General features: G+C 47.6%; 1 protein-coding gene and 1 long non-coding RNA gene across 3 annotated transcripts; both read left to right on the plus strand.

The window, feature by feature from the left end:
• Positions 1–309: 309 nt before the first annotated feature.
• LOC114011558 (uncharacterized) lies at positions 310–7,177 on the plus strand. 2 transcript variants are annotated; one of them, XR_008747845.1, is made up of 6 exons: positions 310–1,927; positions 3,022–3,101; positions 4,101–5,631; positions 5,784–5,885; positions 6,590–6,809; positions 7,085–7,177. It is a non-coding gene; the product is annotated as an uncharacterized LOC114011558 (long non-coding RNA). The 2 variants fall into 2 exon arrangements; XR_008747844.1 differs by having other exon boundaries at positions 6,590–7,177.
• Positions 7,178–8,590: 1,413 nt separating this feature from the next.
• On the plus strand, positions 8,591–22,341 carry ASB13 (ankyrin repeat and SOCS box containing 13). Its single transcript, XM_055808547.1, has 6 exons — positions 8,591–8,722; positions 10,841–11,028; positions 11,995–12,145; positions 13,559–13,693; positions 15,049–15,240; positions 17,012–22,341. Exons 1-6 carry the CDS (start codon positions 8,680–8,682, stop codon positions 17,137–17,139), a joined length of 837 nt encoding a protein of 278 aa, XP_055664522.1. The 5' UTR covers positions 8,591–8,679; the 3' UTR covers positions 17,140–22,341.
• The last annotated feature ends 604 nt before the right edge of the window (positions 22,342–22,945 follow it).

A 22,945-nucleotide genomic window follows, 5' to 3' on the forward strand; every position in this document is an offset into this window, starting at 1 on the left:
CCATACTGTGATGCGTGCCCCAGACACCTTGTGCGATCACCCAGCTGAGCCAATACATTTATAGAGGGACTGATTCCCAGTCCTTGCTGGTGTTTGCACAGCCTATTTGGGTGTCTCTGTACTCAGCTCCCCAGTGCCCAGGCTCTGGTTTAGCTCTCCTGACCTAATCGGGTGTATTTTTGCACACTGGGGTATTCATAGCCTTAGCAGGAAAGATTGGCAAACAAAAACAAAAAACAAAAAAAAAAAGGGACATGAGGCAACAAGGTTTCAGCTCATTTGTAAGTCATTTATTACTCAAAGCAATGCTGCAGGTCAGTAACATGTCGTTACAGATATCTCACCCATCCTAAGAATTTGCTACCAGAGCAGCAGAGTGCAAAGTGCTACTGCCCAGTGAAAAAATGAAGGCACAGGGAAGAGTAAGTGATTTTTCTGGTGTCCTACAGTCAGTAAAGACAGTGTTGATAGCAGTTTTGCACTCTGAGTACATAGCAGCGTATCTCTGATTTGCCAGATCCACTGATTTTTCTAGCTCCTGCTGATATATCAAAGGCTGGAATTCTTGCTGGTGTTGCTGGTCCTAAACACAGCTAGCCTGGGAGTAAGAAAAAAGGCTTTCCATGTTCCTGTGCTGTAGTACTCAGGTGAGGTGAGACAGAAATATTTTTGGAAGGTCAGTGTCCCCGGTTGCCCTGTGACAGTGTGAGATGAGCAGCCCCATGTAAACGTGTGCCTCAGCCTAGGAGATATGAGAAGGGCTCTGAGCTTCCACATGTTGCCAAGGAAGAGCAGATTGGCAGTCAGAGTGCTCAGGTTTCCACCTCAAGTGTGACTGTTCAGCCACTGCCGCAATGAAAAGCAAGTATTTTAGTATAAGGAATTATTTTTGATGAGGAAACATAGGATTTCTGGTGAAAGCTCCTGTCTCAATGATCTAGTCTCATTGCATCTATTAGAAAAAGAAGGAATTTGAGGGAATTTTGTTATTGTTTTGCTGGGGAGAGTAACTGGAACCTCTGGAGGTCAGACTGTTTCTAACTGGACTTTCTGTGTTGCTATTTGGTGCCTCATGCCTTTTTGGGTGGTGGCACATGTAGTCTGTGCAAGAGAAAAGCTCATGATCTAACTGTGGTGGGGACCTAGTTCCTGGCAATACTCTATTTTGGCTTCTTTGAAAGAATGACTCATAAAGTTCTGGCATACTTGTAAGTCTAAAATAAAGAAGTGTCATTTGAAGATCTGTTTCCTCTTTTATTCAGAAAAAAAATGAATGATGCCTGCAGATGCTGTCAGTCACTCGGTGAAAAAAAATAGTAGCAATGAAATGAAGCAACGGGGAGGTCTAAGTAGCAGTTCCTGAAAATGGGACTGTCCTCCTGCTGAAAGACAACACAAAACTATAAAGCAAATAGTTAGGCTTGAGGTCATTATTGACTGTGTGGGGCAGTGTCAGGAGTCCCAGGTGCTGTGTGAAGTGTACAAACACAGCCTGCAGACACTGAATGGCATAGGACCTGCAGGCTCCCTCCCCTTTTCCTGCCACGTGTGAATCATGGGAGAGCAGATGACAAAGAAATAGGTGGAAACACTGAGCTTCTCTTTGGTTTTCTCCCACTTCCTTATAACACGTGGCATGAGAGATTGGTGTGGTTTTCATTTGGTTTCCTAAGGAAACAAGGCTTGTGATCATACTCTTTCTGTCTGTGTGTCTCTTCTATTAACTTTTGAAGCCATTAGCCAGTTTCAGCCCAATGTGACAACAAGGTAGTGGTTTCACAGACTGGATTCTTCAGTTTTCTAGAAAATCAGTGATCTGCTGGAGGACCCTCTTCCTCTTCTGCTCATGAGATCATCCAGTCGATGAACCATCCTCTTAACTGCTGCAGAGGGAGTCTAGATGGGAGGAGGTCACCAGTGGCTCAAGGTAATTCTGAACACGTTTGCATTTGCATAGATCTCAGAGCCAAATCATGAAGCCCGTGGCTGGCTGATACTGCTGATGCCCAGTGTGAGTGTTCTTTCATTGGCACGGCTGTTGGGACAGATTAAAGCCGATCTAAAAGGTAAAATGCAAGCACGTGAAAATATCACAGGTGCCTTTTTGGGAGGGTGCTGAAAACCCTGGTGTTCCTCTGCTGCAGAGACTTTGGACAGATGTGTCCAGGGGCGAGAGGGGCAACTGCAGAAACTGAGAGGAACTGCAGGCAAGTAGCTACAGCAGGGAGAAGAGGCATGATGGGCATCTGTCACAGCAGGATCCTAGCATGGTTTTATGTCAAGATGAAGTTTCCCTTCCCAGGCAGTGCTTTCAGGAATGAAGCCAAGCAGGACGGTGCCTGACTGATCTTTTTGTACAAGTCTGCCCCAAGAAATTGCCTGGTTTTGTACAGAAATGAGCCTGAACCAGAAGCTTCCCTAGATGCAGCACCACGAGGCCTATCTGGAGGGTCGGGTAGGCCTCAGCATCTGTTGTTTGAGGAACTTTTAATGTACTGTGGTAAATTACCAAGCTCAAAGCCATTTGGCTTGGGAAGTGTTGGCTTAGGACCTTAACTGAAAGGGAAAGTGGGAAAAGAGAACTTGTGGGCTTGTTTGACCTCTTTGGTAGGACGTTATGTTTGGTATGCCCCGAAAAACTGCAGAGTGTTTTTTAAAGGTGTCATGTCACCTGAGAAGGGGTGGGAGCAGGCAGCTAGCTCAGAAATGGCTGCTGCACACCACCACAAAGTCTGAGCCCTTCTGATTTAATCCAGATGGACAGAAAAAGGTTTGCTCCCCACTCATTTCTGCTCTACTCTATTTTCTGTAAAGGAGTGTCAAAACAAACTGCAAAGAAAAGCATGAAATGCTCAAAGGTCTACTTTATTCTACAACGCTTTCAGGGTGTGTGTCATCTCCCATAAAGCTGTCTTGCCCCATCCTTCACTCAACTCAAGCAAAACTCCCATAATTACTTTGGGATCTGCAGCAAGAGAACCAAATTTTGCCTAAGACCTTTGATTTTTTCATGTCTTTCAGCAATAGGGGAAATTCTTCAAAAATACCACAGCAAATACCATCTCTATCTCCATCCAGATGTTGGAATCCTCCAGCACGATGTACGTATATCTGGTTTCTCTGAGAATGACTGTAACATTTATCGTGTGTTTTCCAACATTGCGGGTCACAGATTGAAATTAAATGCAGAGGATTACTCCTTCCAGAGAAATAGCTGATTGAGTCTTTTCCCTCAAAATCTTCCTTCTTACCTTCCCAGCATATGCTTATCTATATAGGCCAGCACATTTTTAGAGCCTACTGGTATGTCAAGAGTCTTTCATCTCTTGGAGGAAATCCCAAATCACATTGTACCCATGACTGATATGCTGCTTGTGTTTGTTGGAAAATGTGTTGTATTTTCATTGCCATTGAACTCTGGTACTTGCTCCTGGTGTATTCATGCGGTATACACCTCCTGCAGTAAAGAACAGTTAATATTTTCGGTTTCTGGTTTGGTTTATTCTTGTGTTTGGTTTTTTGGCTATTTTGGCATCTTGTAACTTCCTGAGAAACCAGCTTTCTGTTCAAGTTGTGATAACAAACATTGCAATAGTTCTAGCAGCACTGGGGAATCAGAATCAAAGTTGTTAACCAACCAACTTGGTTCTTTGCTTCTAGCAAAACCCGGCTTGTTTTATGGTGTTTTCACAGTGGTGTAAAACCACACACTGCACAGGCAGCTACTAGGTCCACTCAGGAAATGAGTCAAAGATGACAAGAAAGTGACAAAGTGCAGATGAGGATTTTCTGTGGTGAGCAAGTGGGTTTTTTTTTCAAGTCCCTTTGCCATTTCCCTCACATTTTTGAAAAATCATTGTTGAGGTAATTGTAAAAGTGAATAGCTGTGCTGTTTATTCTGTATTTTTTGTACTGTAAATCCAACAGTCTCTGAAGATAGAGCCTAAACATTATTAGTCCTTGCTGAGCACAAGAATGGAGCCAGGAGATACAAGTTCTTTCTATAACCAAAATGTTACTGTTTGACCATGGCAAAATGAGACCGTGTGTTTGAGATCGTGCAGATCTCCTAAACAGAGTACCTTTTTCTTCTCTTGCAGTTACCAGTCCTGTAGTAATTAAACAGAAGGAGCATTTGCAATCATTGTTATTATCTTCAGAGCTGATACCAGCTTGTGTGAGGCTGGAGTTCGTTGTATCTTACTGTGTCTTATTTCAGACTATCTGCAGATGCAGGCAAGTGATCCTGTTCAGCTAAGTGATATTTACAGTGAATTATTTTCTCATAGATGGAAATTTAGATTGTATCCATGATCCTCCTCCACAGCTGCTTCTTTCCCACTTTGACTGTGCTATTTCCAACCTCTAATCTATCTCCTTCCATGTAATCATAGAATCATAATTTATTAATCCTACATTCTCTCCACAGAAGAGCCAGGTGAGGCTGAAGAGGTGCTGGCTGGTCTTAGAATAGTTTCTCCTGCCCTGAGCCACATCAGCCCATTCTGTGATGCTTAAACTCCTCCATCAGGCAGATTTCATAAATCAGCAATATCCATATTTTACAGAGGAGAAAACTGAGGCAGTGAGTGTTTTGCTGGAGGCCAGATAAGGAATTTGGGAAAGTTAAAATGCCATCCTTCTTAGTGGCCTTCTTTCAGGTGTTGTGTATATAGGAATATGCTTTGAAATAGGAACATTTACTCCTGATCTTATCAAACTGAGGCAGACACTGTATTTATCTCTTCATATTATTGCCTGTGTCATAGTTCCATTATCAAAAGCTGATTAATCCCCAGCCCTGTCTGAACTGCAGCTGACATTATGTGCAGGCCCGTAGAGTATTTCCATCTCTACCTGGCACTAAGCAGATGAGTTTATCCACTTCCTATATTCATCCCTGGTCCTACTTTGGGGTGAGAGGTGAGAAAATTTAAGTGGTTTTCTGAGATCACTTCCAGCCCTGTTGCCTGTGTTTCTGTTAATGGTGCTGGCATGCCAACTCTTTGCAACTTTAAATAGGGAATGGAAACCCTGGAAAATGTGAAACCAATTACCCAGCTATCTTGTCCTGCCTTTGAGGCTGGCATGAATGGCTGCAACATATGGACAGAAAGGATAATAGCTCACATTTTGAGAGGTCCTATCCTGGGCTAATCCTCATACTCTGTCAGTTACCAGGGTGTACCAATTTTAGTTGTTATGAAGTTAGTGCAAGACAGGCTTGATTTTCTTACTACTTGAAAGTGGCAGCAGGTCTGCCACTGCGCTGACCAGAAGTTTCCCTCTGGACTTATTTAATTTCATCTTCCTGCAATGGAAAATTGGTTTTCTTCAAAATCAGTATTTTCAGGAGAAAAATGTCCATTGCTGCAAAATATTGATTTTTCCCTCAAAGTTGGGCACGAGCACAGGGCAGATTTCTGTTTTAAAAGTGTAGTCACTGCAGAATAGCAAGAAGCAATATAATTTTCCTTTTTATATATATATATAAATGTAAATTTTTTTAATATTATTTCATCCTTTGTTCTGCTGTAGATGGAAGGGGGAAGCAGGTGTTCTTCAGCTGGCTGTGTACCCTAGAGAGTATCTCCCAACCACCTGAGAAGTGCACATACAAATGCAAAGCAGGTGGGCAAAATGAAAAACATGAACAGAATCGCAAGTGTACGTCAGGGCCGTGCAGTGAAGGAATCCTGCAGAATCTTTTTGGGGTGAAGGGGATTTTTTGGGGTCTCCGTTTATAAATCCATTTAACATGTCTCCTTGCTTGCTTACTCCAGCAATTGGAGAAGGACATCAGGGGAAGACTGCAAGACTGGGAATGCCATCAAAGTAGGACACACAGGAAAGCTGATACATGCCTCCTCTTTCAAGACTCGGAGGTAAATGAGAAAAGGTTAATAACACTATCGCATGGCAGCTGTCCAAGCTGCCGGCAGCTGTTGACAAAGCTTGGCTCGGCTAGCGAATTGAAGGCATCAGTGTTTTGGGTGCATGGTACCTTTTTGAGAGTTCAGGAAGTGAAGAGTCAAGTCGTGTTTCTCAAACTAGCACCCAAATTTAACTCCTTGCCCACATAAACACCAGCCCACAGGTCTGGTTTCTCTTTGGGTAAATTGTTTTGCCAAAGCAAAACAAACATACAGGCACCATGGCCTCTTTTAAAGTCCTCATAAATATCAGCTATCTAAATAATCTGTTGGGAATTAGGACAGCAAATGCTTTGTATTTCTGGATATGACTACGTGAGTGTGGGTCAGGAAGCAAAACCTGGCACACAGGGAAAGAAAACCCATGGATGAATGGCAGATTGCTGTACAGCCTGGGTTGTTTCTCCTACATCTCTAACACAAAGAACAGTCAGTAATTTAGAGATAAGTAATTAGATTTAGTAATTAGAGGATTTAGTAATTAGAGGAGGAGGAAAAGGTGGAAGAAGAAATACGTGTATTACCTGGCTCTGCGGTTTTAGTCCTAGGTGGTAAGACCAGAGAAACATCGGAGAATGTGCAAGATTTTAGGGCAGTGATGTTTATGTTCATATTCTGAGTGTGGTATGCTGATATTTGGCTCTGGTCTCCTGCAGCTTGATTGCTGTGGCTTCTCTCCCACTCGGTGACCCTGGGTAACTAATCGGCAATTTGTTGATGAGATGGGACTTGCTGTGTAGGGCTCCTGAGCTGAGGAAAGGGATGTGCTTGGAGCCTTGGAGCATGCCCCCGCAGCAGGTGAGCTGATGTGATGACGACTGGATATCTGAGACACCAGCAGCGCTGTTGATGGTTTCATTGGCATGATCAAGCATGGTAAGTGGATGTTTCCTGCAGGTTCTGCTGTTGCCTCCATGCGGGCATGGTTATTTTAGAAGCTTTAAAATAAAGATTTTAAGGAATGCATCTTACCCTAGCTCCTACCCTGAGAGATCAGAAATCTGGGATAGATGGAGGTGAAGTGGTAGAAAAAGGTTGCACTCTCCTGGGTGAACCAAGTGGGAATTAAGCCATTCAGGCTGTAGTTTCAGCCTTGCACTGACTTCTTTTTGTCATCTTTGGCAAATCACCTTTCTGTGCTTCTGTTTCAGCTGTCTTACCTACTTGTAAATTTTGCAGAGCAACGATTGACAGGATGACCCAGCAAAACCAGAGAGGTCAATAAAGAAATGCCAGTTGTTACAGAGTGGCTGGGAGGCCTGGCGCCCTGTTCCGTGTTGCATGTGTGACGTGTTATTTCCAGGAAGTAATATCATCAATGACATAATTGCCAAGGAACTCGCTGTGGTCCTGGTGACTCTGGAAGAGCAGCTCACTCAGCCCTGGGACCTAAGTGGACTCTGCTGCCATCTGGGATCCAGGGAAGAGTCCCGCTTCATTTTTGGCATATTTTTGGTACTCACATTGTCCCAGTTCTGCAGGCCCCAGTGCTCTCTCCAGTCTGCTCCAGCACACCCCAAACCTCTCTTTGCCACAGCAGCTCCCCAAAACACATTCTCATCCAGCTCCTGCACCCCATCCCACAGCCGTGTGTCCTTCCCCTCCACACTGAGCCCCTTCCCCAGCTCTCCACAAGCACCAGCCCCGCAGCCCTACCTCTCCCCAAAACACCCTGTGTCCCCAGATCACCTGCCCAGCATCTTCTTGTATTCTACACCGGTCTTATGGGTCTCTGTTGCCTCTCCTTCCCCCTGTCAGCACCCCAGTCTCTTTGCACCAGTGCCACCACTAGCCCCTCCCTACACACACACACCAGTGACCCCAGTACCCCTTCCCACACCCCAGTTCCCCCAAATACCATTCCTCCACATATACCAGTACCCCTTCCCCACATGCCACCAGCCCACACACACCAGTCCCCCAGTACGACCTCTGCAGACACCAAAGGCTCCCAATACATGCCTCCCACCACACACCAGTAACCTCGTCCTCACATACCAGTGCCCCTAGTCCCCCCAAACATCAGTGCTCCCAGTACCCATTCTCCCCATAGAGCAGTGTCCCCAGTACCTGCTCCCTACACAAACCAGTACCCCCAGAACTCCCTCCTCACATACACCAGTGCCCCCAGTATCCAATCCCCACCCACACCAGTATCCCCAGCACCCCTCCTTCCACACTAGTGCCCCCCTTCCATCCCAGTACCCCTTGTACCCCTTCCCACATATACCAGTGCCACTAGTCCCCCCTCCCTACACACAACAGTACCTCCACTACCCCTTCCCCCCCCCACCAGTACTAGCAGTCCCCCCCCCAATGCCCCCAGAACCCCCTCCCTGCACACATCAGTGCTCCCAGCGCCCCCAGTACCCCCTCCCTACACATACCAGTGCATCTAGTACCCTCTCTACCTCCAGTACCCCCCTCCTTGCAAACACCAGTGCCCCCAGTACCCCCGCACCAGGACCCCCTCCCCGCACACACCAGTGCCCCCAGCATCCCCGCACCGGGACCCCCTCCCTGCACACCCCAGTGTCCTCAGGAGCCCCTCCGCCCCCAGTACCCCCTCCCCGCACATCCCAGTGCTCGCCCCGCCCGGGCACTACAAGTCCCGGCGGCCGCCGCGGCCGGGGCCGTGCCGTGCGGGACCGTGCCGTGCCGTGCCGTGCCGTGCCGTGCCGTGCCGTGCCGTGCCGGGGCCGGGGCCGGAGGCGGAGCGGCGGCGGCCGGACCGGCGGCCCGGGCCATGGAGAGCGCCGCCAGCGGCGGGTCCCTGCGGGGCGAGATCAGTGCGTGGGGCGCGGCCGCGGGGTCCGTGTGCGCGGCGCGGTGGGGTTGATCCGCCACGGGGAGAGGCGGGGGCCGGTGTTAGCGCCGCGTTTCGGGGGGTGGGGGGGGTGGCGCAGGGGTGTTTGTTTTGGGGTGCGCAGGATGGGTCGGGGAGCGGGTGGCTTCACCCGAGGAAGGGGAGGATGCTGCTGGCAGAGCCCCCGCTTCTGGGTGTGGGGAATGCTGTGCGAGCCGCGGCGGCACTGCTGGGGAGCAGGACGAGAGGGCATGGCCCCCTCCTTGGAGGGAGATGGCGGGTGGGAGCTACGCAGCACCTCGCCGGGCCCGAGCCTTGTCTCCGCCATCCCTCCGCAGCGCTGGAGGTGACAGAGCTGCTCGCACAGCGCTGAGAAATCCTGTCCCTGGGAACGGGGCCCGGCCGGCTGGAGCAGCGGGCCCAGCCCGGCAGCTTGCCCCGTGGATGGACCCGCAGGAGAGCCCGTAGGGAGCGTGAGGCGGTGCTGCACGGCTGGTTCCCCTGGCACGGATGCTCTCTAGCTGCAGCAGGGACCGGCCGTGCCCCCCCTGCCTGGTGCTGCAGCTGGCAGGGCTGAACCAGAGGTCCTGAGCCGCAGATGTAGGAGCTCTGGCCCCAGCTGCCCCGTAACCCCACGTACGGCTCCAGGTGGGAGCCCTATCTATGGGGACTGCTGATGTTATTTCTCATGTCAGCCTGCCACATAGGGAGTTGTGCAGTAGGAGAGAAGAAATTTGAGGAGCCTGCAGTGTGCAGGTTTGGGTTTTTGGGCTGTATAAATAAGCACTTAGTGAAATGCTGCTGGAGCTTCTTCTTCTCCTCAGTCCTGGTGGTGACAAAGTGATGCTGTTCGGTGACTGGCAATTTGAGTGCTCCATCCTCATTCTCAGACATCTTGCTTCTCCTGACATAAACCAGGAGAAGCTCCAGAGAGGGGAAAAAAGATCCTGCCCAGGGATATTGGCCAAGGGGATGAGGATCTAAGAAGCAAACAAAAAAGCCTGCTTATAACTGTGCGTTGGGAAAATGCCAGTACTCGTGATTCCCTTTCAAGGAGTGGTTTCAGTCCACTATACACCTCAGTGTTGCGTTATTCTTCAGGTCTGCTCCATCTTTCATAACACTAGCTTGTGTTGGCATTTGCTGCTTTATGCTGGTAAAGAAAATGTTGCATTTAGGGATGGAGAGAGAGATGGTCAGTCCAACTGAAATATGTGACAAGGCGTTTATTTTTTTTTAGAAATAAGGCAAATCACCCTTTTTCTTCTGCTCTGTCAGTGCTTGCCTTGAAATGGGGGTCTTATGGAGATGTGTAAAGGGGAGGAACTGTAACTGCAAGGTCTGGTTTGCCGGTGGTTTTTAGTATTAACATTTATGCAAACAGCACCATATGGCTGCGATAAGCCCTGCTTTTGCAGGGTACCAAGGCACTTATTTTTATGGAGAAGATGCCTTTATCTTGCTGAAAGTTGCATGAAAACGCACAGGGCTGTTCTGTACTTGTTCCTACCTTGAAAGCAAAATACCTGAAAGGAGATGATATCCTCAGTTAGTGCTGGCAAGCAAAACCCAGACTTGCCCCGTGCAGCTGTAGATGCTCAGCGAAGGTGTCGACGCTATAAACTCAGTTGTTGAAGCTCCATTGACTTTTGGGGGAGATACTTTTTAGGTGGGCTGAGTTGCTCTCTGGAGATGTCCTGTTTCCAGTGATTTCAGATGGAGCCAGAAGGGACAGCGCCCTTAACGCTAAATGGTTAAGAGCTCGCTGGGATGAATCTGGACCTAACGAACGCTGCTGGGGTTTGTGCTAGGATATAGTTTCAAGCAACTACAGCAAAGCATTTCAGAAACTGCAAGGGAGCCCAGCAATACAAACAGTCCCTGACAGGGCAACGGTCAACCGGGAACCTACGAACATTAAGCACCCAATTAAAAAACACACGCTGAGTGAGGGCATGGTGCAGAATAAGCTCCTTGTTCCCAGCTCTCTCTTCTAGCTGCTGGCCCACGTTCCCTGTCTGCTTTTCTCCAGCATGAGATTCATTTGCTCCACATGTATGGTTTTATTTATTTACTTATTTATTTATTCTTTCCTCTCTAGGCTTCTGGGCTGATCGAACGCCAGTTCATGAAGCAGCCAGGCGGGGAGAGATCCTACAGCTGCAGCAGCTGATAGAGAGTGGAGCCTGTGTGAATGCAGTCACCTATGACTCTATCACCCCGTTGCATGAGGCGAGCCTGCGGGGGCAAACACAGTGTGTCAAGCTTCTGCTGGCTGCAGGGGCCCAGGTGTGTATCTGGGTCTGATCCAGCTGGGAACTTCATCTTGATTTTATTCCTGGGATCTGAATTCTCCCCGTCTAGCTCTAGGTTCTTCATCACCCTGGGCTTTCTTGACAGTCAGCAGAGGATGGCAGGCCTCTTCAGAGGGTGTTGGAGCTTGATGTGACGTAAACATCTACCTGAAAGTATTTCTGTCTCGCCCTCTCTCTCTTCACTGACTTGGCAGAACCCAGGGTGACTAAAAATCTAGTTCAGATGACTCAGATACCTAAAGGTAACTGGGATGAATCAAGGGGTCAGAAGAATAGCAGGGGTCATGTAGCTTCCAGAGGAGATTTATAGTTATTCTTTAATTTCTTCTTCTATTGCTTTAATTTTTACAACGGAAACAAAAATCAGCCAAACAGAATCTCTGGGTATAGCTGGTGACAATTGTCTTCAAGGGCTTGTGACTTCTCACACACTGAAGACAACAGTGCTCTGAACAAAGCCGGTGAAGTGGAGCACGTGTTTGCTCCCTAGTCCTTCGCATTGAATCATAGAGTCATTTACATTGGAAAAGACCATTAAGTTCATCAAGTCCAACCGTTAACCCAGGACTGCCAAGTCCACCGCTAAACCATGTCCCTAAGCACCATATCTACTCGTTTTTAAAGTCAGACAGCTTGGCTCAGTCCGCCGATGAAGCTGAGCTTTGCACTAAAGCAGATGAGGAGTTAACATGTTACTCAGCTGCCAGGAGAGGGGCAGAAAAATCTAAGAATGGAAATAACAGCCTAAATTTGTGTCATTAATGTGCATCCATGCCCTGAGAGTGATGGGAACAGCGCAAGCCATGTTGCTGACAGTTAGCAACCAACTCTTTCCCTAGCTCAGAATATTTCTGGGGTTAAAAGAGGCGAGGACATAGGCAAAAGGGTAATGCCACACAGCAGCCTGCAGGTACCTAACATCTTTTTTTCTGCCTTGAAGGTGGATGCCAGGAATATCGATGGCAGCACTCCGCTCTGCGATGCCTGTGCCTCAGGTAGCATAGAGTGTGTGAAAGTGCTGCTGTCCCACGGTGCCAAGGTGAATCCTCCCCTTTACACAGCATCTCCCCTCCATGAAGCCTGCATGAATGGTAAGCTGGTGTGCTCTTTGCATGGTTATTTGCGGCTTGGATGGAAAAAAAAAGCAGCTGCCAAGTGTCTTAAGTTGACTGTAAGCTGTTGTTGCTCATCAGACCATTACAGCTTGCAGATACATCAGTGGGCACATCCCTGGTTGAATTCTGAATGCAGAGTGCTGTGGTATCTGGTGAATAAAGCTGTCCATTGTGTTGGGTGCTTTTATCCCATATGACAGACTCAAGATAAGATCTTAGGCAGATAAAACGACAGCTTCTTGGTGCTCTATTAGAAAAACCTTCAGGCAAACAAGTAGCTTTGCTGTTGTGAGCAGAGGGGAGTTTGCACCCTTTCCCTCTAGTCCAAGTTGAGATGGAATAAATTGCTCTGATTAGGGCATGAGACCATCTTAATCAGGTGGTTGTTCAAAGCTGCTGGAGGAGGCTGTTGGGTGGGAAGAAAGTGCCAGGGACTGTTGGGCGGTGCTGTAGTGCTCCTTGTCCCTCACTCACCCTTTTCCAGCTGCAGGGTCTGTCCAGGGGATAAGAGAAAACCCCAGGGGCCAAAATAATGTCCCAGCTGGCACATGCCAGCCACTCTCTGTTACCTCTGGCCTTTACTCAAGCCTCTTCTGGACTTTTGGATCTGGGTTACAGAGCAGGAGCAAGCATCAGGGGTGGCTGTGACGGCAGCAGAGGTGGAGGAGTGGCAGAGGGGTGTTTAAATGTAATTGTTCCCCTGAACTTCTGCATGCACAGCTGCAACAGCAGGAAAGCCTGGATGTGAGAGTGGCAATGTCCCCATTAGATGATTGTGACCAAATCCCTTAATGATTTTGTGCTTCAGTTTCCTCTTTGTAAGATGTAATACCTCCTCTCTCCTCCCTGTCCTGGACAGTTTCCCTTTGACTATGAAGGCTATGGGAGACAGCATTTTTGACAAACAGGTGCTGACGTAAAATACGTAGCTGTGAGCTCTTGCTTAGCTTTTCCTTGTTAAACTTTTTTCCTGAGGCTCGATGATGATGACTGCCCACTTTCTGTTAAGTCATATTGTTAGCATTGGAAGACTTAAAGCTGGAGTGGTCTTGAGGGTGATCTGATCCACCCAGGGCAGGATCAGCAATACAACCGTCTCTACAAACAACAGGCAATTTTGTGCAGACCCTGGAATTCAGGTTCGTTTGACCTGATTCCCAGTGAGCCATGTTAGTCTCAGTGCCATGCAGGTGTGACTCTTATTTCTTGTGTTGTGGTCTCACAGTCTTTGTCCTACAGTGTATTGCATTGGCTCACAAGCACTTCTGTTTTGCAGCCATCACCCCAAATATTAAACAGGCTGTCTGTGGGTCAAGCTGATCCCAGCCTGCCGTATGCTCCCATTTGAGCTGGATTCTTTGTTTTGACTTGGATCTTCCCTTTCTAAAGGTAGCTCAGAGTGCGTGCAACTCCTCATCGATGTTGGCGCGAACTTGGAGGCTCACGACTGCCATTTTGGGACTCCCCTACATGTGGCCTGTGCCAGGGAGCATCTGGACTGTGCAAAGTTGCTGCTGAAGGCAGGTATGGCAGGCACAGGTTTTGCTTCTGGGTGGGCAGGAGATGGTGGTGTCTGTGCACAGCATTTCCTTTGGTGCTCTGCAGTGGCATTCTTGTTGAAGAGCTTATTCACTCACAGCATAATATAGATGACAAAGGTGAAATGTTTTGCCTTTACCTAAGCAAAGCTTAATGCTTAAGCATTTTTTCAGCATATGACTGTCAATATCCCATTTGTGATGTTCTCAGTCACATTCTCATGCCCTTATTTTCATAAAATTCAGAATTTTTCAACCCCTTAGAGCAAAGTATCAGCTTCTTCTCCAAAGTGGTATCAGCTGGTGAGCATGCATTCAGCTTTGGTAGCGCAGTCATACAGTTTTGGGTAGGTTTTAGGGGGAGATGTCAGGGTTTGATGTTGTACAGAAAACCAGAGGTGAAGTCACTTCATACCTCAGGGAGATCTGGTTGGTGTTATGCCCAGATGAGTTTGCTGGATGTTCAAGTCAATGTTCTGTGCTCCAGGTTTCACATCCCAGTTTTCTTGCTGCTAACTTTGAGGGAATTTGGAGTTGGACTTTGTGTCGTGGCTTGGGCTTACTGGGAGGAGATTTGGCCCAGGGGTGGGGATTTGTTTCATTGAACATCATTTGTCTAAAAATTACACATCTAAGCTTGCTTGTTTCCAGCCACTCCGGTTCCCTGTCTTGGGCACCCATCAATTGATTCCCCAGAAATGCCCGTTTCTTCTCTTTAACTGTAAGGGGAGTTCAGTGTGACCACACATACCTAGAAGTCAATAGTTTGAATTGAGTGAGGTTTGTCTCACCTCTGCTAACAAGTCAGTTGGTAAAATGGAAGCAGTTGTGGGGGTATGAGAAGGACCTTTTGCTGTAAGCTTATAAAGCCCAAACTTTCTTAGTAAAAGTATCTGTAACTAAAACTTGATCCTGCAGTAGTGTCTGATGGTGAGCTGCAGTTTATCATGAGTCTGGAGTATTTCTGTTAAAATATTTAACAAAGCCATCACTGTTTGTGGGAATACTCCGCTGGGATGACTGTGAATGGCTTTTTGCTGGCTTTGGACAGCACGGATTCAGGAAGCAATTCTGAACTTCACACTCAGCAGCTTATTTACCTGGTAACATGGACTAAAATAATTTCTCTGCAAGGAAATCATAAAGCCAGAAAGGAAAACTCATGTGTTGCCAGCACCAATAACTTGTTCAGTAGTTTAGTTTCCTCTTTGTGCTGTTAGGATCTTGTTCTGGCTGGTCCTGTGTGTTTTAACAGCATTTTTTTTCTCCAGTCAAACCACTCCTTACATTTGGGTCAAGTGAGGCTTTCACGAACAGGTTTGGTTTTCTCTCTGTCCCCAGGGGCAAATGTGAATGCTGCTAAACTTCATGAGACAGCCCTCCACCATGCAGCAAAAGTGAAAAACGTAGATCTGGTGGAGATGCTGATTGAATTTGGAGGAAACATTTACGCAAGGGACAACCGAGGAAAGAAGCCATCGGATTACACCTGGAGCAGCAGTCCCACAGCAAAGTGCTTTGAGTACTATGAAAGTAAGTGAGATATGATCCCCTGCCCCAGGAATTCAGTCACTGCCAGCTCCATTGCACCAGGTCGTGATTCTCAGTCAGCTTTGATTTGTAGATCCCTGATCATCTTCCTGTGAAGGTTTAGAGTTCTTGGTGGCAAAGTGTAGCAGCTGACCGTAGACTGACTCTGCTTAATTGTGGTTGAATGACAGTGGAAAGATGGTCCAAATCATGCCCTCACTGAATTCAGGCCCCTCTCATGTGTCAGCATGAGCGTTAATGCTTTGATGCATTAAGTCAGGTCAAGAAAATCACCCAGGTGAAAACTCATTTTATTTGGGGCAGGGAAAGCATTAAACTTTAGCTGTGTTGGCTGTCAAATTTTGGAGGAGACATTTGACTGAGGTTTGAGAATGGCTTTAAATCAATCTTTATCTTGGTTACCCTTGGTGGAGCTCAGAGGAGTAAATTACAGACCTTTCTGAGCTTTTGCAGACTGTTGCTCAACACCATAGCATTAGATGATCCTAAAAGTCACAGAATCACAGAATGGTTTGGGTTGGATGGGACCTTAAAGATCACCGTGTTCCAACCCCCCTGCCAGGGACAGGGACACCTTCCACTAGACCATGTTGCTCCAAGCCCTGTCCAATCTGGTCTTGAACACTTCCAGGGATGGAGCAGCCACAGCTTCTCTGGGCAACCTGTGCCAGTGCCTCACCACCCTCACAGTAAAAAAATTCTTCCTTATAGAAAGAAAAATGTCTTTTTTACAGAAAAATCAAGTATTTTCTGGCTTTGCAGTCCTTTCGGTGGGGAGCCCCTTATAGCCCCTTCTCCCTCTGACTTCTTTCCCTGTAGCAATCTCTCCTCTGGGTTATTTATTGCTCTCTTTCTTTAGAGAGCCATGAAGTTTGCTGGTCTGGCTGCAGCTGAGCTGGCTGAAGAGGTTGAATCCTGCATGCCCATAAATACTTCTTGTATCTTGCCAGAGTTTACAGCCCCCTCAGTCCAGCCAGCAGAACTGCACGAGTTGCTTTTCAACGCAGACCGTTGTAACAGTATTGTGCTTGCTTTAGTATTATTTTTCTTTTAATTGGTATCATTACATTCAGGACTAGGTCCTGGACAGATGCAGACCTTGGAGGCTGGTGATTGCCAAGGCTGTGGGGGTATAGGGATGGAAGCTTCTTAGGACTGACTCCTTCCAGGGCAGTTGTGCCAGACTGTAACTCTGCGTCCGTGCACTAGCATCAACACATGGCGCTGAGGCTGTGGGCTGCAGACGGGGCTGCCTGGAAGGGGCTGTGGGGAGTTTTATTCGAGCTTTCAGCGGAGTGCTGATCTCCATCTCTCGGATGGAGGAACGGAGTGGTAGGGAAGTGTTGGAAGTAGTTTTTGTTCTTGTATGCAGTGTTGCTGAGACTTAATACAGCATTACTAAGGGAGATCTGAAAGTCTTGCATGGCCCCAGTGGATCGGAGCAGGTGACATGCTGGGCACCGTTAGCCTTTGGAGGATGCAGGTGGGGAAGGGAGCTGGGAGAAGCATGCTGCAGCCATGCTATTTCTGGTGGGATTTGCATTGGGATGAGCCTTGAGGGAGCACGCCTGTGGCTCTGCAGTGCCTTCCTTGGGCCTGGGTGCTGTGGGAGGTTGAGCGCTTGGAAGCAGAGCCAGGCTTGTGATCATGGCAGGGGCGATGCCAGATGTCGACAGGAGGTCTGTGCTCTCTGGGAAGGTCAGCAGTCCGCTGAGCTGCAGCCCTAACTTTGGATCCTCTTTTCTCATTTTAGAAACGCCTCTGAGTTTGTCACAGCTCTGCAGAGTTACAGTGAGGAAGGCTGCTGGGCAGCGAGCACTGGAGAAGATTGCCAAGCTAAATATTCCTCCGCGACTAATCCAGTACCTGTCCTACAACTGATGGGGAAAAGGTGGCTGGGAAGGACGATATCTTAAGCTCCCGCAGTATGAAGTATCTTGTCTCTTTCTCTTCTACCTCCCCCCAAGAAACTAATTTTAATTTCAGCAAACTGGTGTAAATAGTATTTATGAGGCAGCACTTCCTCTTCTCCGTGGGCAAAAACAGGCTCAGACGATGTGTAGCACTGGCTTGAAGCTGGATCTGTTAGACTGTCACTGTGTTTGAGGCCATAGTGCTCGCTCTTTGAGTGGGATTAGTCTTGCCTAATTTTACATGTCTCTAGCCTAAGGCATCTCCGTATAATCTAGCCAGGCTCCCTTTGCAGTCAGTGAAGAGAAATAGATACTTCTGGAGCATGATTCATCTGTCCCCTTTTAGATGCCTGTGCTGGGATGATACAGTATGCCTTGGGAGCGCCTCTCTCCGCTGACTGCAAAGGGATTTGGAGGTGATACCCTCAGATACAGACGTGTGTGTTTCTGCAGTGGGAGCGCTGGATCCCACCTCAGTGTTAATAACTCAGGTGATGACTGCCTAATGCCAAGGGACAAGGTTTGAGAGACGTGTGTGCTCTAGCTGGAGGCAAATTAAGTCTCCAGCAAGCTCAGGACTAATTAGAGGTACTGCAGCCAGTTACTGACTTTCCGTGAACATCAGTGGGCTTTGGCTCAACGCCAGCGGTGAGGACAAACTGCTGCCAGATCAGGGGGGACTTTGCCCATGCTCCTTCCTTGCTGACGGTGAGCCAGTCCTTACTGTAGTGTTCCTCTAGGGTATCACCGTGTCTAATTTTCAAGCCCAAGCAGGAAGCAGGTCTCTCTGCACATCCAGGGATGCTTCCCTCCAGATGGCTGGTCCCAAACAATATTTTTCCACTCACTCTGAACTACTGTGGTTGCTCTGTTGGTTTTCTGTGCAATAAGTGGCAGAGCTGCTGCCCGATGGTGCCTGAAGTACGGCGAGAGCATGTTCCTTGTGTAGCGGTGCAGCAGATCCCTGTGGTGTATACCCACACGTGAAAGGCAATAGGAGGGCTGGGTTCTGACTTAGGTTTTGAGATTTTTATTTTTATTTTCCCCCCCTCCGAGTTTGTCTCTCAGTGCTGGAGCCTCTTCAGAGGTTGGCAGCAGGAGGCAGCCCTGAGCCGTGTGCTGCTGAGTGTTGTGCTTGAATCCTTCGGCTTCAGCTGGCGTGACTGCAGCTTTGTCCGTCTGTGATTTGAATCTTGTATGAGCAGAGCCAAAATTGTCGTCTGCCCTCCAGATGAGATGTTACATGTTGTCTGAAGGCAGTAACCTACAGGATACATGGTACTAAGGGGATGGAGCTCCCCAGTGCCCCCGTGGCAAGTTTTAGCACTGTGATGAGAATAAATTTCTCCTCTGAATGACAGCAGATGTCCCGAAATCCGCTGTCTAATGCGGCATCAAGCTAACTCAGGGCTCTCAACATTCTTCATGCTGTGAATTAATGATTAAAAGTAAGCAATCTCTTTCAAGATCTCTCGCTCCCCTGGCCAGCACGATGGGGCTCAGCCTTGGGAGGGACAGGGGAAAATCGCATAAGCACAGGGTTGATGAGCTGAGGTGGAACTGAATGCACTTTAATGGTGACCAGCAAATCACTTTGTTTTTTAATTTTCCGTTAGGTTCATTCCCTCTGCACCCCTTTGGTGGTTTTATTTTGCTGTGCCGTGTCATATAGAGCTGGACAGAAAAAAGTTTGAGATCCTGCTCTTTGCGTAATTGTCTGTTTATAATTCTGTTTTTTGTCTTTAATGTATCAGAAATGTGAAGTTGCTGAGAAGCTCAGGGAAGCCCTAGAAGTGTTTATTGCCAGATTGATAGGATAAAGGTTTTGTTTTCAAGAAAAGCTTCTTCTGCCCAACATGCATGTCCTTACAGACAAACATGTATTAGGAAAGTGTACCTTTTGGTAATCTGGGGTGAAAACCTTCCCTATTGGTTCCAACTCAAATCCCTTGTTAGGTTGCTTTTTTTAACATTGCCTAAGCTGACGAAATAATGAAGCGGGTAAGTCCAAGTTTCCAATGTAAAAGCTAAAGATTCCTTGAACAACCGAGAATAAAATGACAAGTTCCTATTTATGTCATCTTTATTTTTTCCCTCTCTTTTAAATCACCTTTCTGGTAGGTCTGAAAGTTTTGTTGTTTTTATTTTTTAATGTCTTTTTAGAGGTCCTGCTGATCAATGCAGCATCCAGGAGGGGCTTACTGAGAGAGCTAAGCACCTCTTATTTGGTGGCAATAGCCAGACCCATTGAGTAGCAGTTTTCTTAAGACATCCACTTGTTACAGCCATGTCTGGAGGGAGAGGTGTTCCAGGAAAGTCCTTTGAGAGCCAACAAACTAGAAAACGACACCCAAGTTGTTTCCTGGTGTGCTGTGGTTCTAAGGCAGGTGGCCCGATCATGCCGTGGCTGTTGGTGACCCAACAGGTGTTTACTTGTGCATCTCTGAGTTTCTAAACTGCAAGTGAAAACTGAGGTTTATATTCTTTTTGATCTTTTATCCCCCCTGTCTAGCCCTCAGTTCTTTTAATCCTGCAGGGATTTCTCAGCTGGTTGTGTAGCATCTTCTGAGCCGTTGTGTTTTACAGCTCAGAGTAAAGGCGAAGTAGATGCCAAATTAAACTGATGTGATGTTTTGCTTACCTTAATATCTCAGACTGCAATTTTTGTGGCAGTTAGCTGTTACTGCATGAGTAGCATCATCATCCTTACTGCAAGTATAGTCTGGAGAGCTGGGAATCACTGCAGCCATCTCAAATTAAGATTAGAATTAGAAGCTTTGGATAACGTTGCCCTAACAGGGGGGGTGAGGGCTACACTGAGGGTCAGATTTGGATTAGGGTCTCTCCTGGCCCATGAATTGCTGAGAGTAGCTCCACTTACTAACACAAGAGGCCATGGCAGGTTGTCAAAGAGCCATCCCCAACACTCTGCTTCTGCTAACCTGTCGCACCGCGCTGCCCTGCTTGACATGAACCACAGAAATGGATGGTTCAGGATCACCTGCAAGACATCCCAGAGGCTGTGGACATGCTTTTCTGTATCCCATTAAGCCATACCCATCTCTCATTGCACCATCATGTTGTAGGTACGGGTTGGGAAAGGCTGTTGTGGCTGCCTCCAGTATTACCCTCCTCCGGTTATTTTTGCAGTGATTGTGGTTTGTTTCTTATGTGTATGAGAAAGAAGGTCTCAAGGACCTTATCTTCTGGAAGTTTATGCATCTCACCTGGGTGATATACCCTCTGGCCACATAAGTTGCCTTCTCTCAGTTATGGGTTAAAAAACTTGGAGATCCCAAGCACCCAATTCACTCTTAGATTATAGGGACTGGGTGCTTTTGCTGTTTCAGTGGTAGCTGAAGGACCTGTGGGTTTTTAAAGAGTTTGGGGATTGCTGGGAATGAAGGAGGCTCTCTGAATCAGAGGTATTATTAAGTGAAACTCCTCGACTGACTCTGCTTGGATTACACCCACTGCTTTATTTTTATGTTCTGGCTATTATTTGACTTCCTTCACCCTTTAATCCTAATGTCAAATTAGGGCATAAATCCAATGCAAACAAACCCAAACCCACCAGGTTAGTCCTGCTTTCATCCATCCCCTTTCCTGGGCTCCCCAAACTGCAAACCCAGTTGAGCATTTTGGGCCACCTCCCCTGTCCTGTGGGTTTCTCTGCCAGCTTTGCTATGGGTCCAGAAGCACAGGGAGCAGTCTGAAGTAATGCTGCTGCTTCAGGGAAGCCCAAATGAGAACAGGACTTTGCTTTCATCCAGGAAAATCATCTTATGGACAGTCAGGCTTGCTCCCGGGTTGCTCGCTGGTGGTTGCTGCTGGCCAGGCTTCTTAAGGTCAGCTCGTGAGCAGGGAGCTTGATCATAGCAGCTTTTCCCCAGCTATGTGAAGTTTGTCCAGAAAAAACAAGGTGTGGCTGAAGCTGATGATTGGAAGAAAGCCTCACAGCGCTGAAGAATTAACTCCTTGTAATGCCAGCAGCCATTGCTTTCCCAGGACGATGTGGAGAGGAGCCACCCTTCCCCTCTATGCATGAAGGAAAGATTTGTGCCATTGGTGCAGCTCCCCAAGTCTTGGCATAAAGAAACAGCAGAGAAGGGAAGGCAACAAACACAAACAGGGTTGGTGGTTTTATTTTTTAATATCTTGTACAAAATATCTTTGTACAAGAGGGCAAACCCCAAGAGCTGCCCTAATCTTAGCAGCAACAAGAAAAGACCTCAGTGTCCTCTGGAAGGCGGCACCTGAAGATGAGTAATGCAGTGGTTGCATCATGGTTAAAGCAAGCATGAGCATGAAGTATCTGTTCTACCTCTTGATTTAAAAAAAAAACCAAACAAAACCAACAAACCCAAATGCTGAAGACCTTGAGTATTTACCTGAGCTTTCAACACCCTGTTCATCACTTCCCTCCTTTCTTCAGGGGAACAAGTGATCCTGCAGGCACTTGCAAGAAGATGGTGCCTGTCCTGTGCACTTCAGCGGGAGTCAGTGTAAACTCTGCAGTAAACTCAGTGTAAAAGGGCAGTCTCTGCTGTCTGGCGCTTGCTTGAGGTCCAGCCTTGGGCAGCTCAGAGGCTGGTGAACATCCTGTTCCCTGGCTTGGGGATGGCCGGAGCAGTAGTTGTTTTGAAATCAGGGGTTTTAAGGCCAAGGCTGTTATTTTCAAACTTAAAGCCAGCATCTAAACCCATAGCAAGGTAGCAAAGCGTAAGGGAGGAAAAAAAACCCCACTGATTTCTTAGGACCTTTGGAAATCTTGACTACTTCTATGTGGCACCTTTAGGTTCGCCTGTGCTGTTAGTTAACCCGAGACTCTCCTGCCTGCATGTTACTTTGAACAAAAACCTCATGCATCCTGCCAAAAAACCCAAACCAACAACTTTTCCACCCAGCAGCATAGATGCAGCTTGTTCTTTGGTGGGTGCCCTGTAACTGTGATACTCCGATTCTTCTCTGGGTTTAGGTACTGAGACACCAGGCTCAGGAAGCAATGACCTCTGTTTGGAAAGAGTATAGCATGTTATGAAGATGCTATTTGTATTTATACCTGATTGTCTGATTTGTAATGGTTCCTGGCATGCTGTGGAGGTAAGATTTGGGCAGGTGTGAACACGCTGGAGTGCTATTCGTGATTAAAACTCGCTCTGGAAGGTTTCATCTGTGCCTGACTGTGTTTCTTCTTGTAGACGGTTGCGGTTGGGGTGTGGGGTCTGTGCGGGAGCCCTGCCAGCTCCACTTGCTTTGTCAGCCTCAGCCTTAATTGCAGCGAGGCTGTGGGCAGGCAGCGTGTCAGCCCTGGCTTTATGGACCTGTGCAACCAGCTGAACTTACCCTCTGGAGGACAAACCAGCCCAAGTCTGTGCTGGCTGTGTGGCCACGTCCAGAGAGTTACAGACAATGGCTCAGTGTCCAAGTGGCAACTAGTAACAAGATGTGTCCCTCATGGCTCTGTATGGGGACCAGTACTCTAATATCTTCATCAATGGCATAGTGGGATTGACTCTGCAGATGACACCAGGCTGAGGGTAAAGTTGATTTGCTGGAGGGAAGGGATGCTGTCCAGAGGGACCTTGGCAGGCTTAAAGAGGGGACCCATGTGAACCTCATGAAATCCAACAAGGTCAAGTGCAAGGTCCTGCACTGGGCCAGTCGCTAGTATCAACAGAGATGACTGAGAGCAGCTTTGTGAAGAGAAATTTGGGGATACTGGTGGGTGACACATTGGACATGACCCAGTAATGTGTGTTTGCATCCCAGCA

This window comes from Falco peregrinus, chromosome 6 (genome assembly GCF_023634155.1).
Source record: "Falco peregrinus isolate bFalPer1 chromosome 6, bFalPer1.pri, whole genome shotgun sequence".
NCBI classification, from domain to species: Eukaryota; Metazoa; Chordata; class Aves; order Falconiformes; family Falconidae; genus Falco; species Falco peregrinus.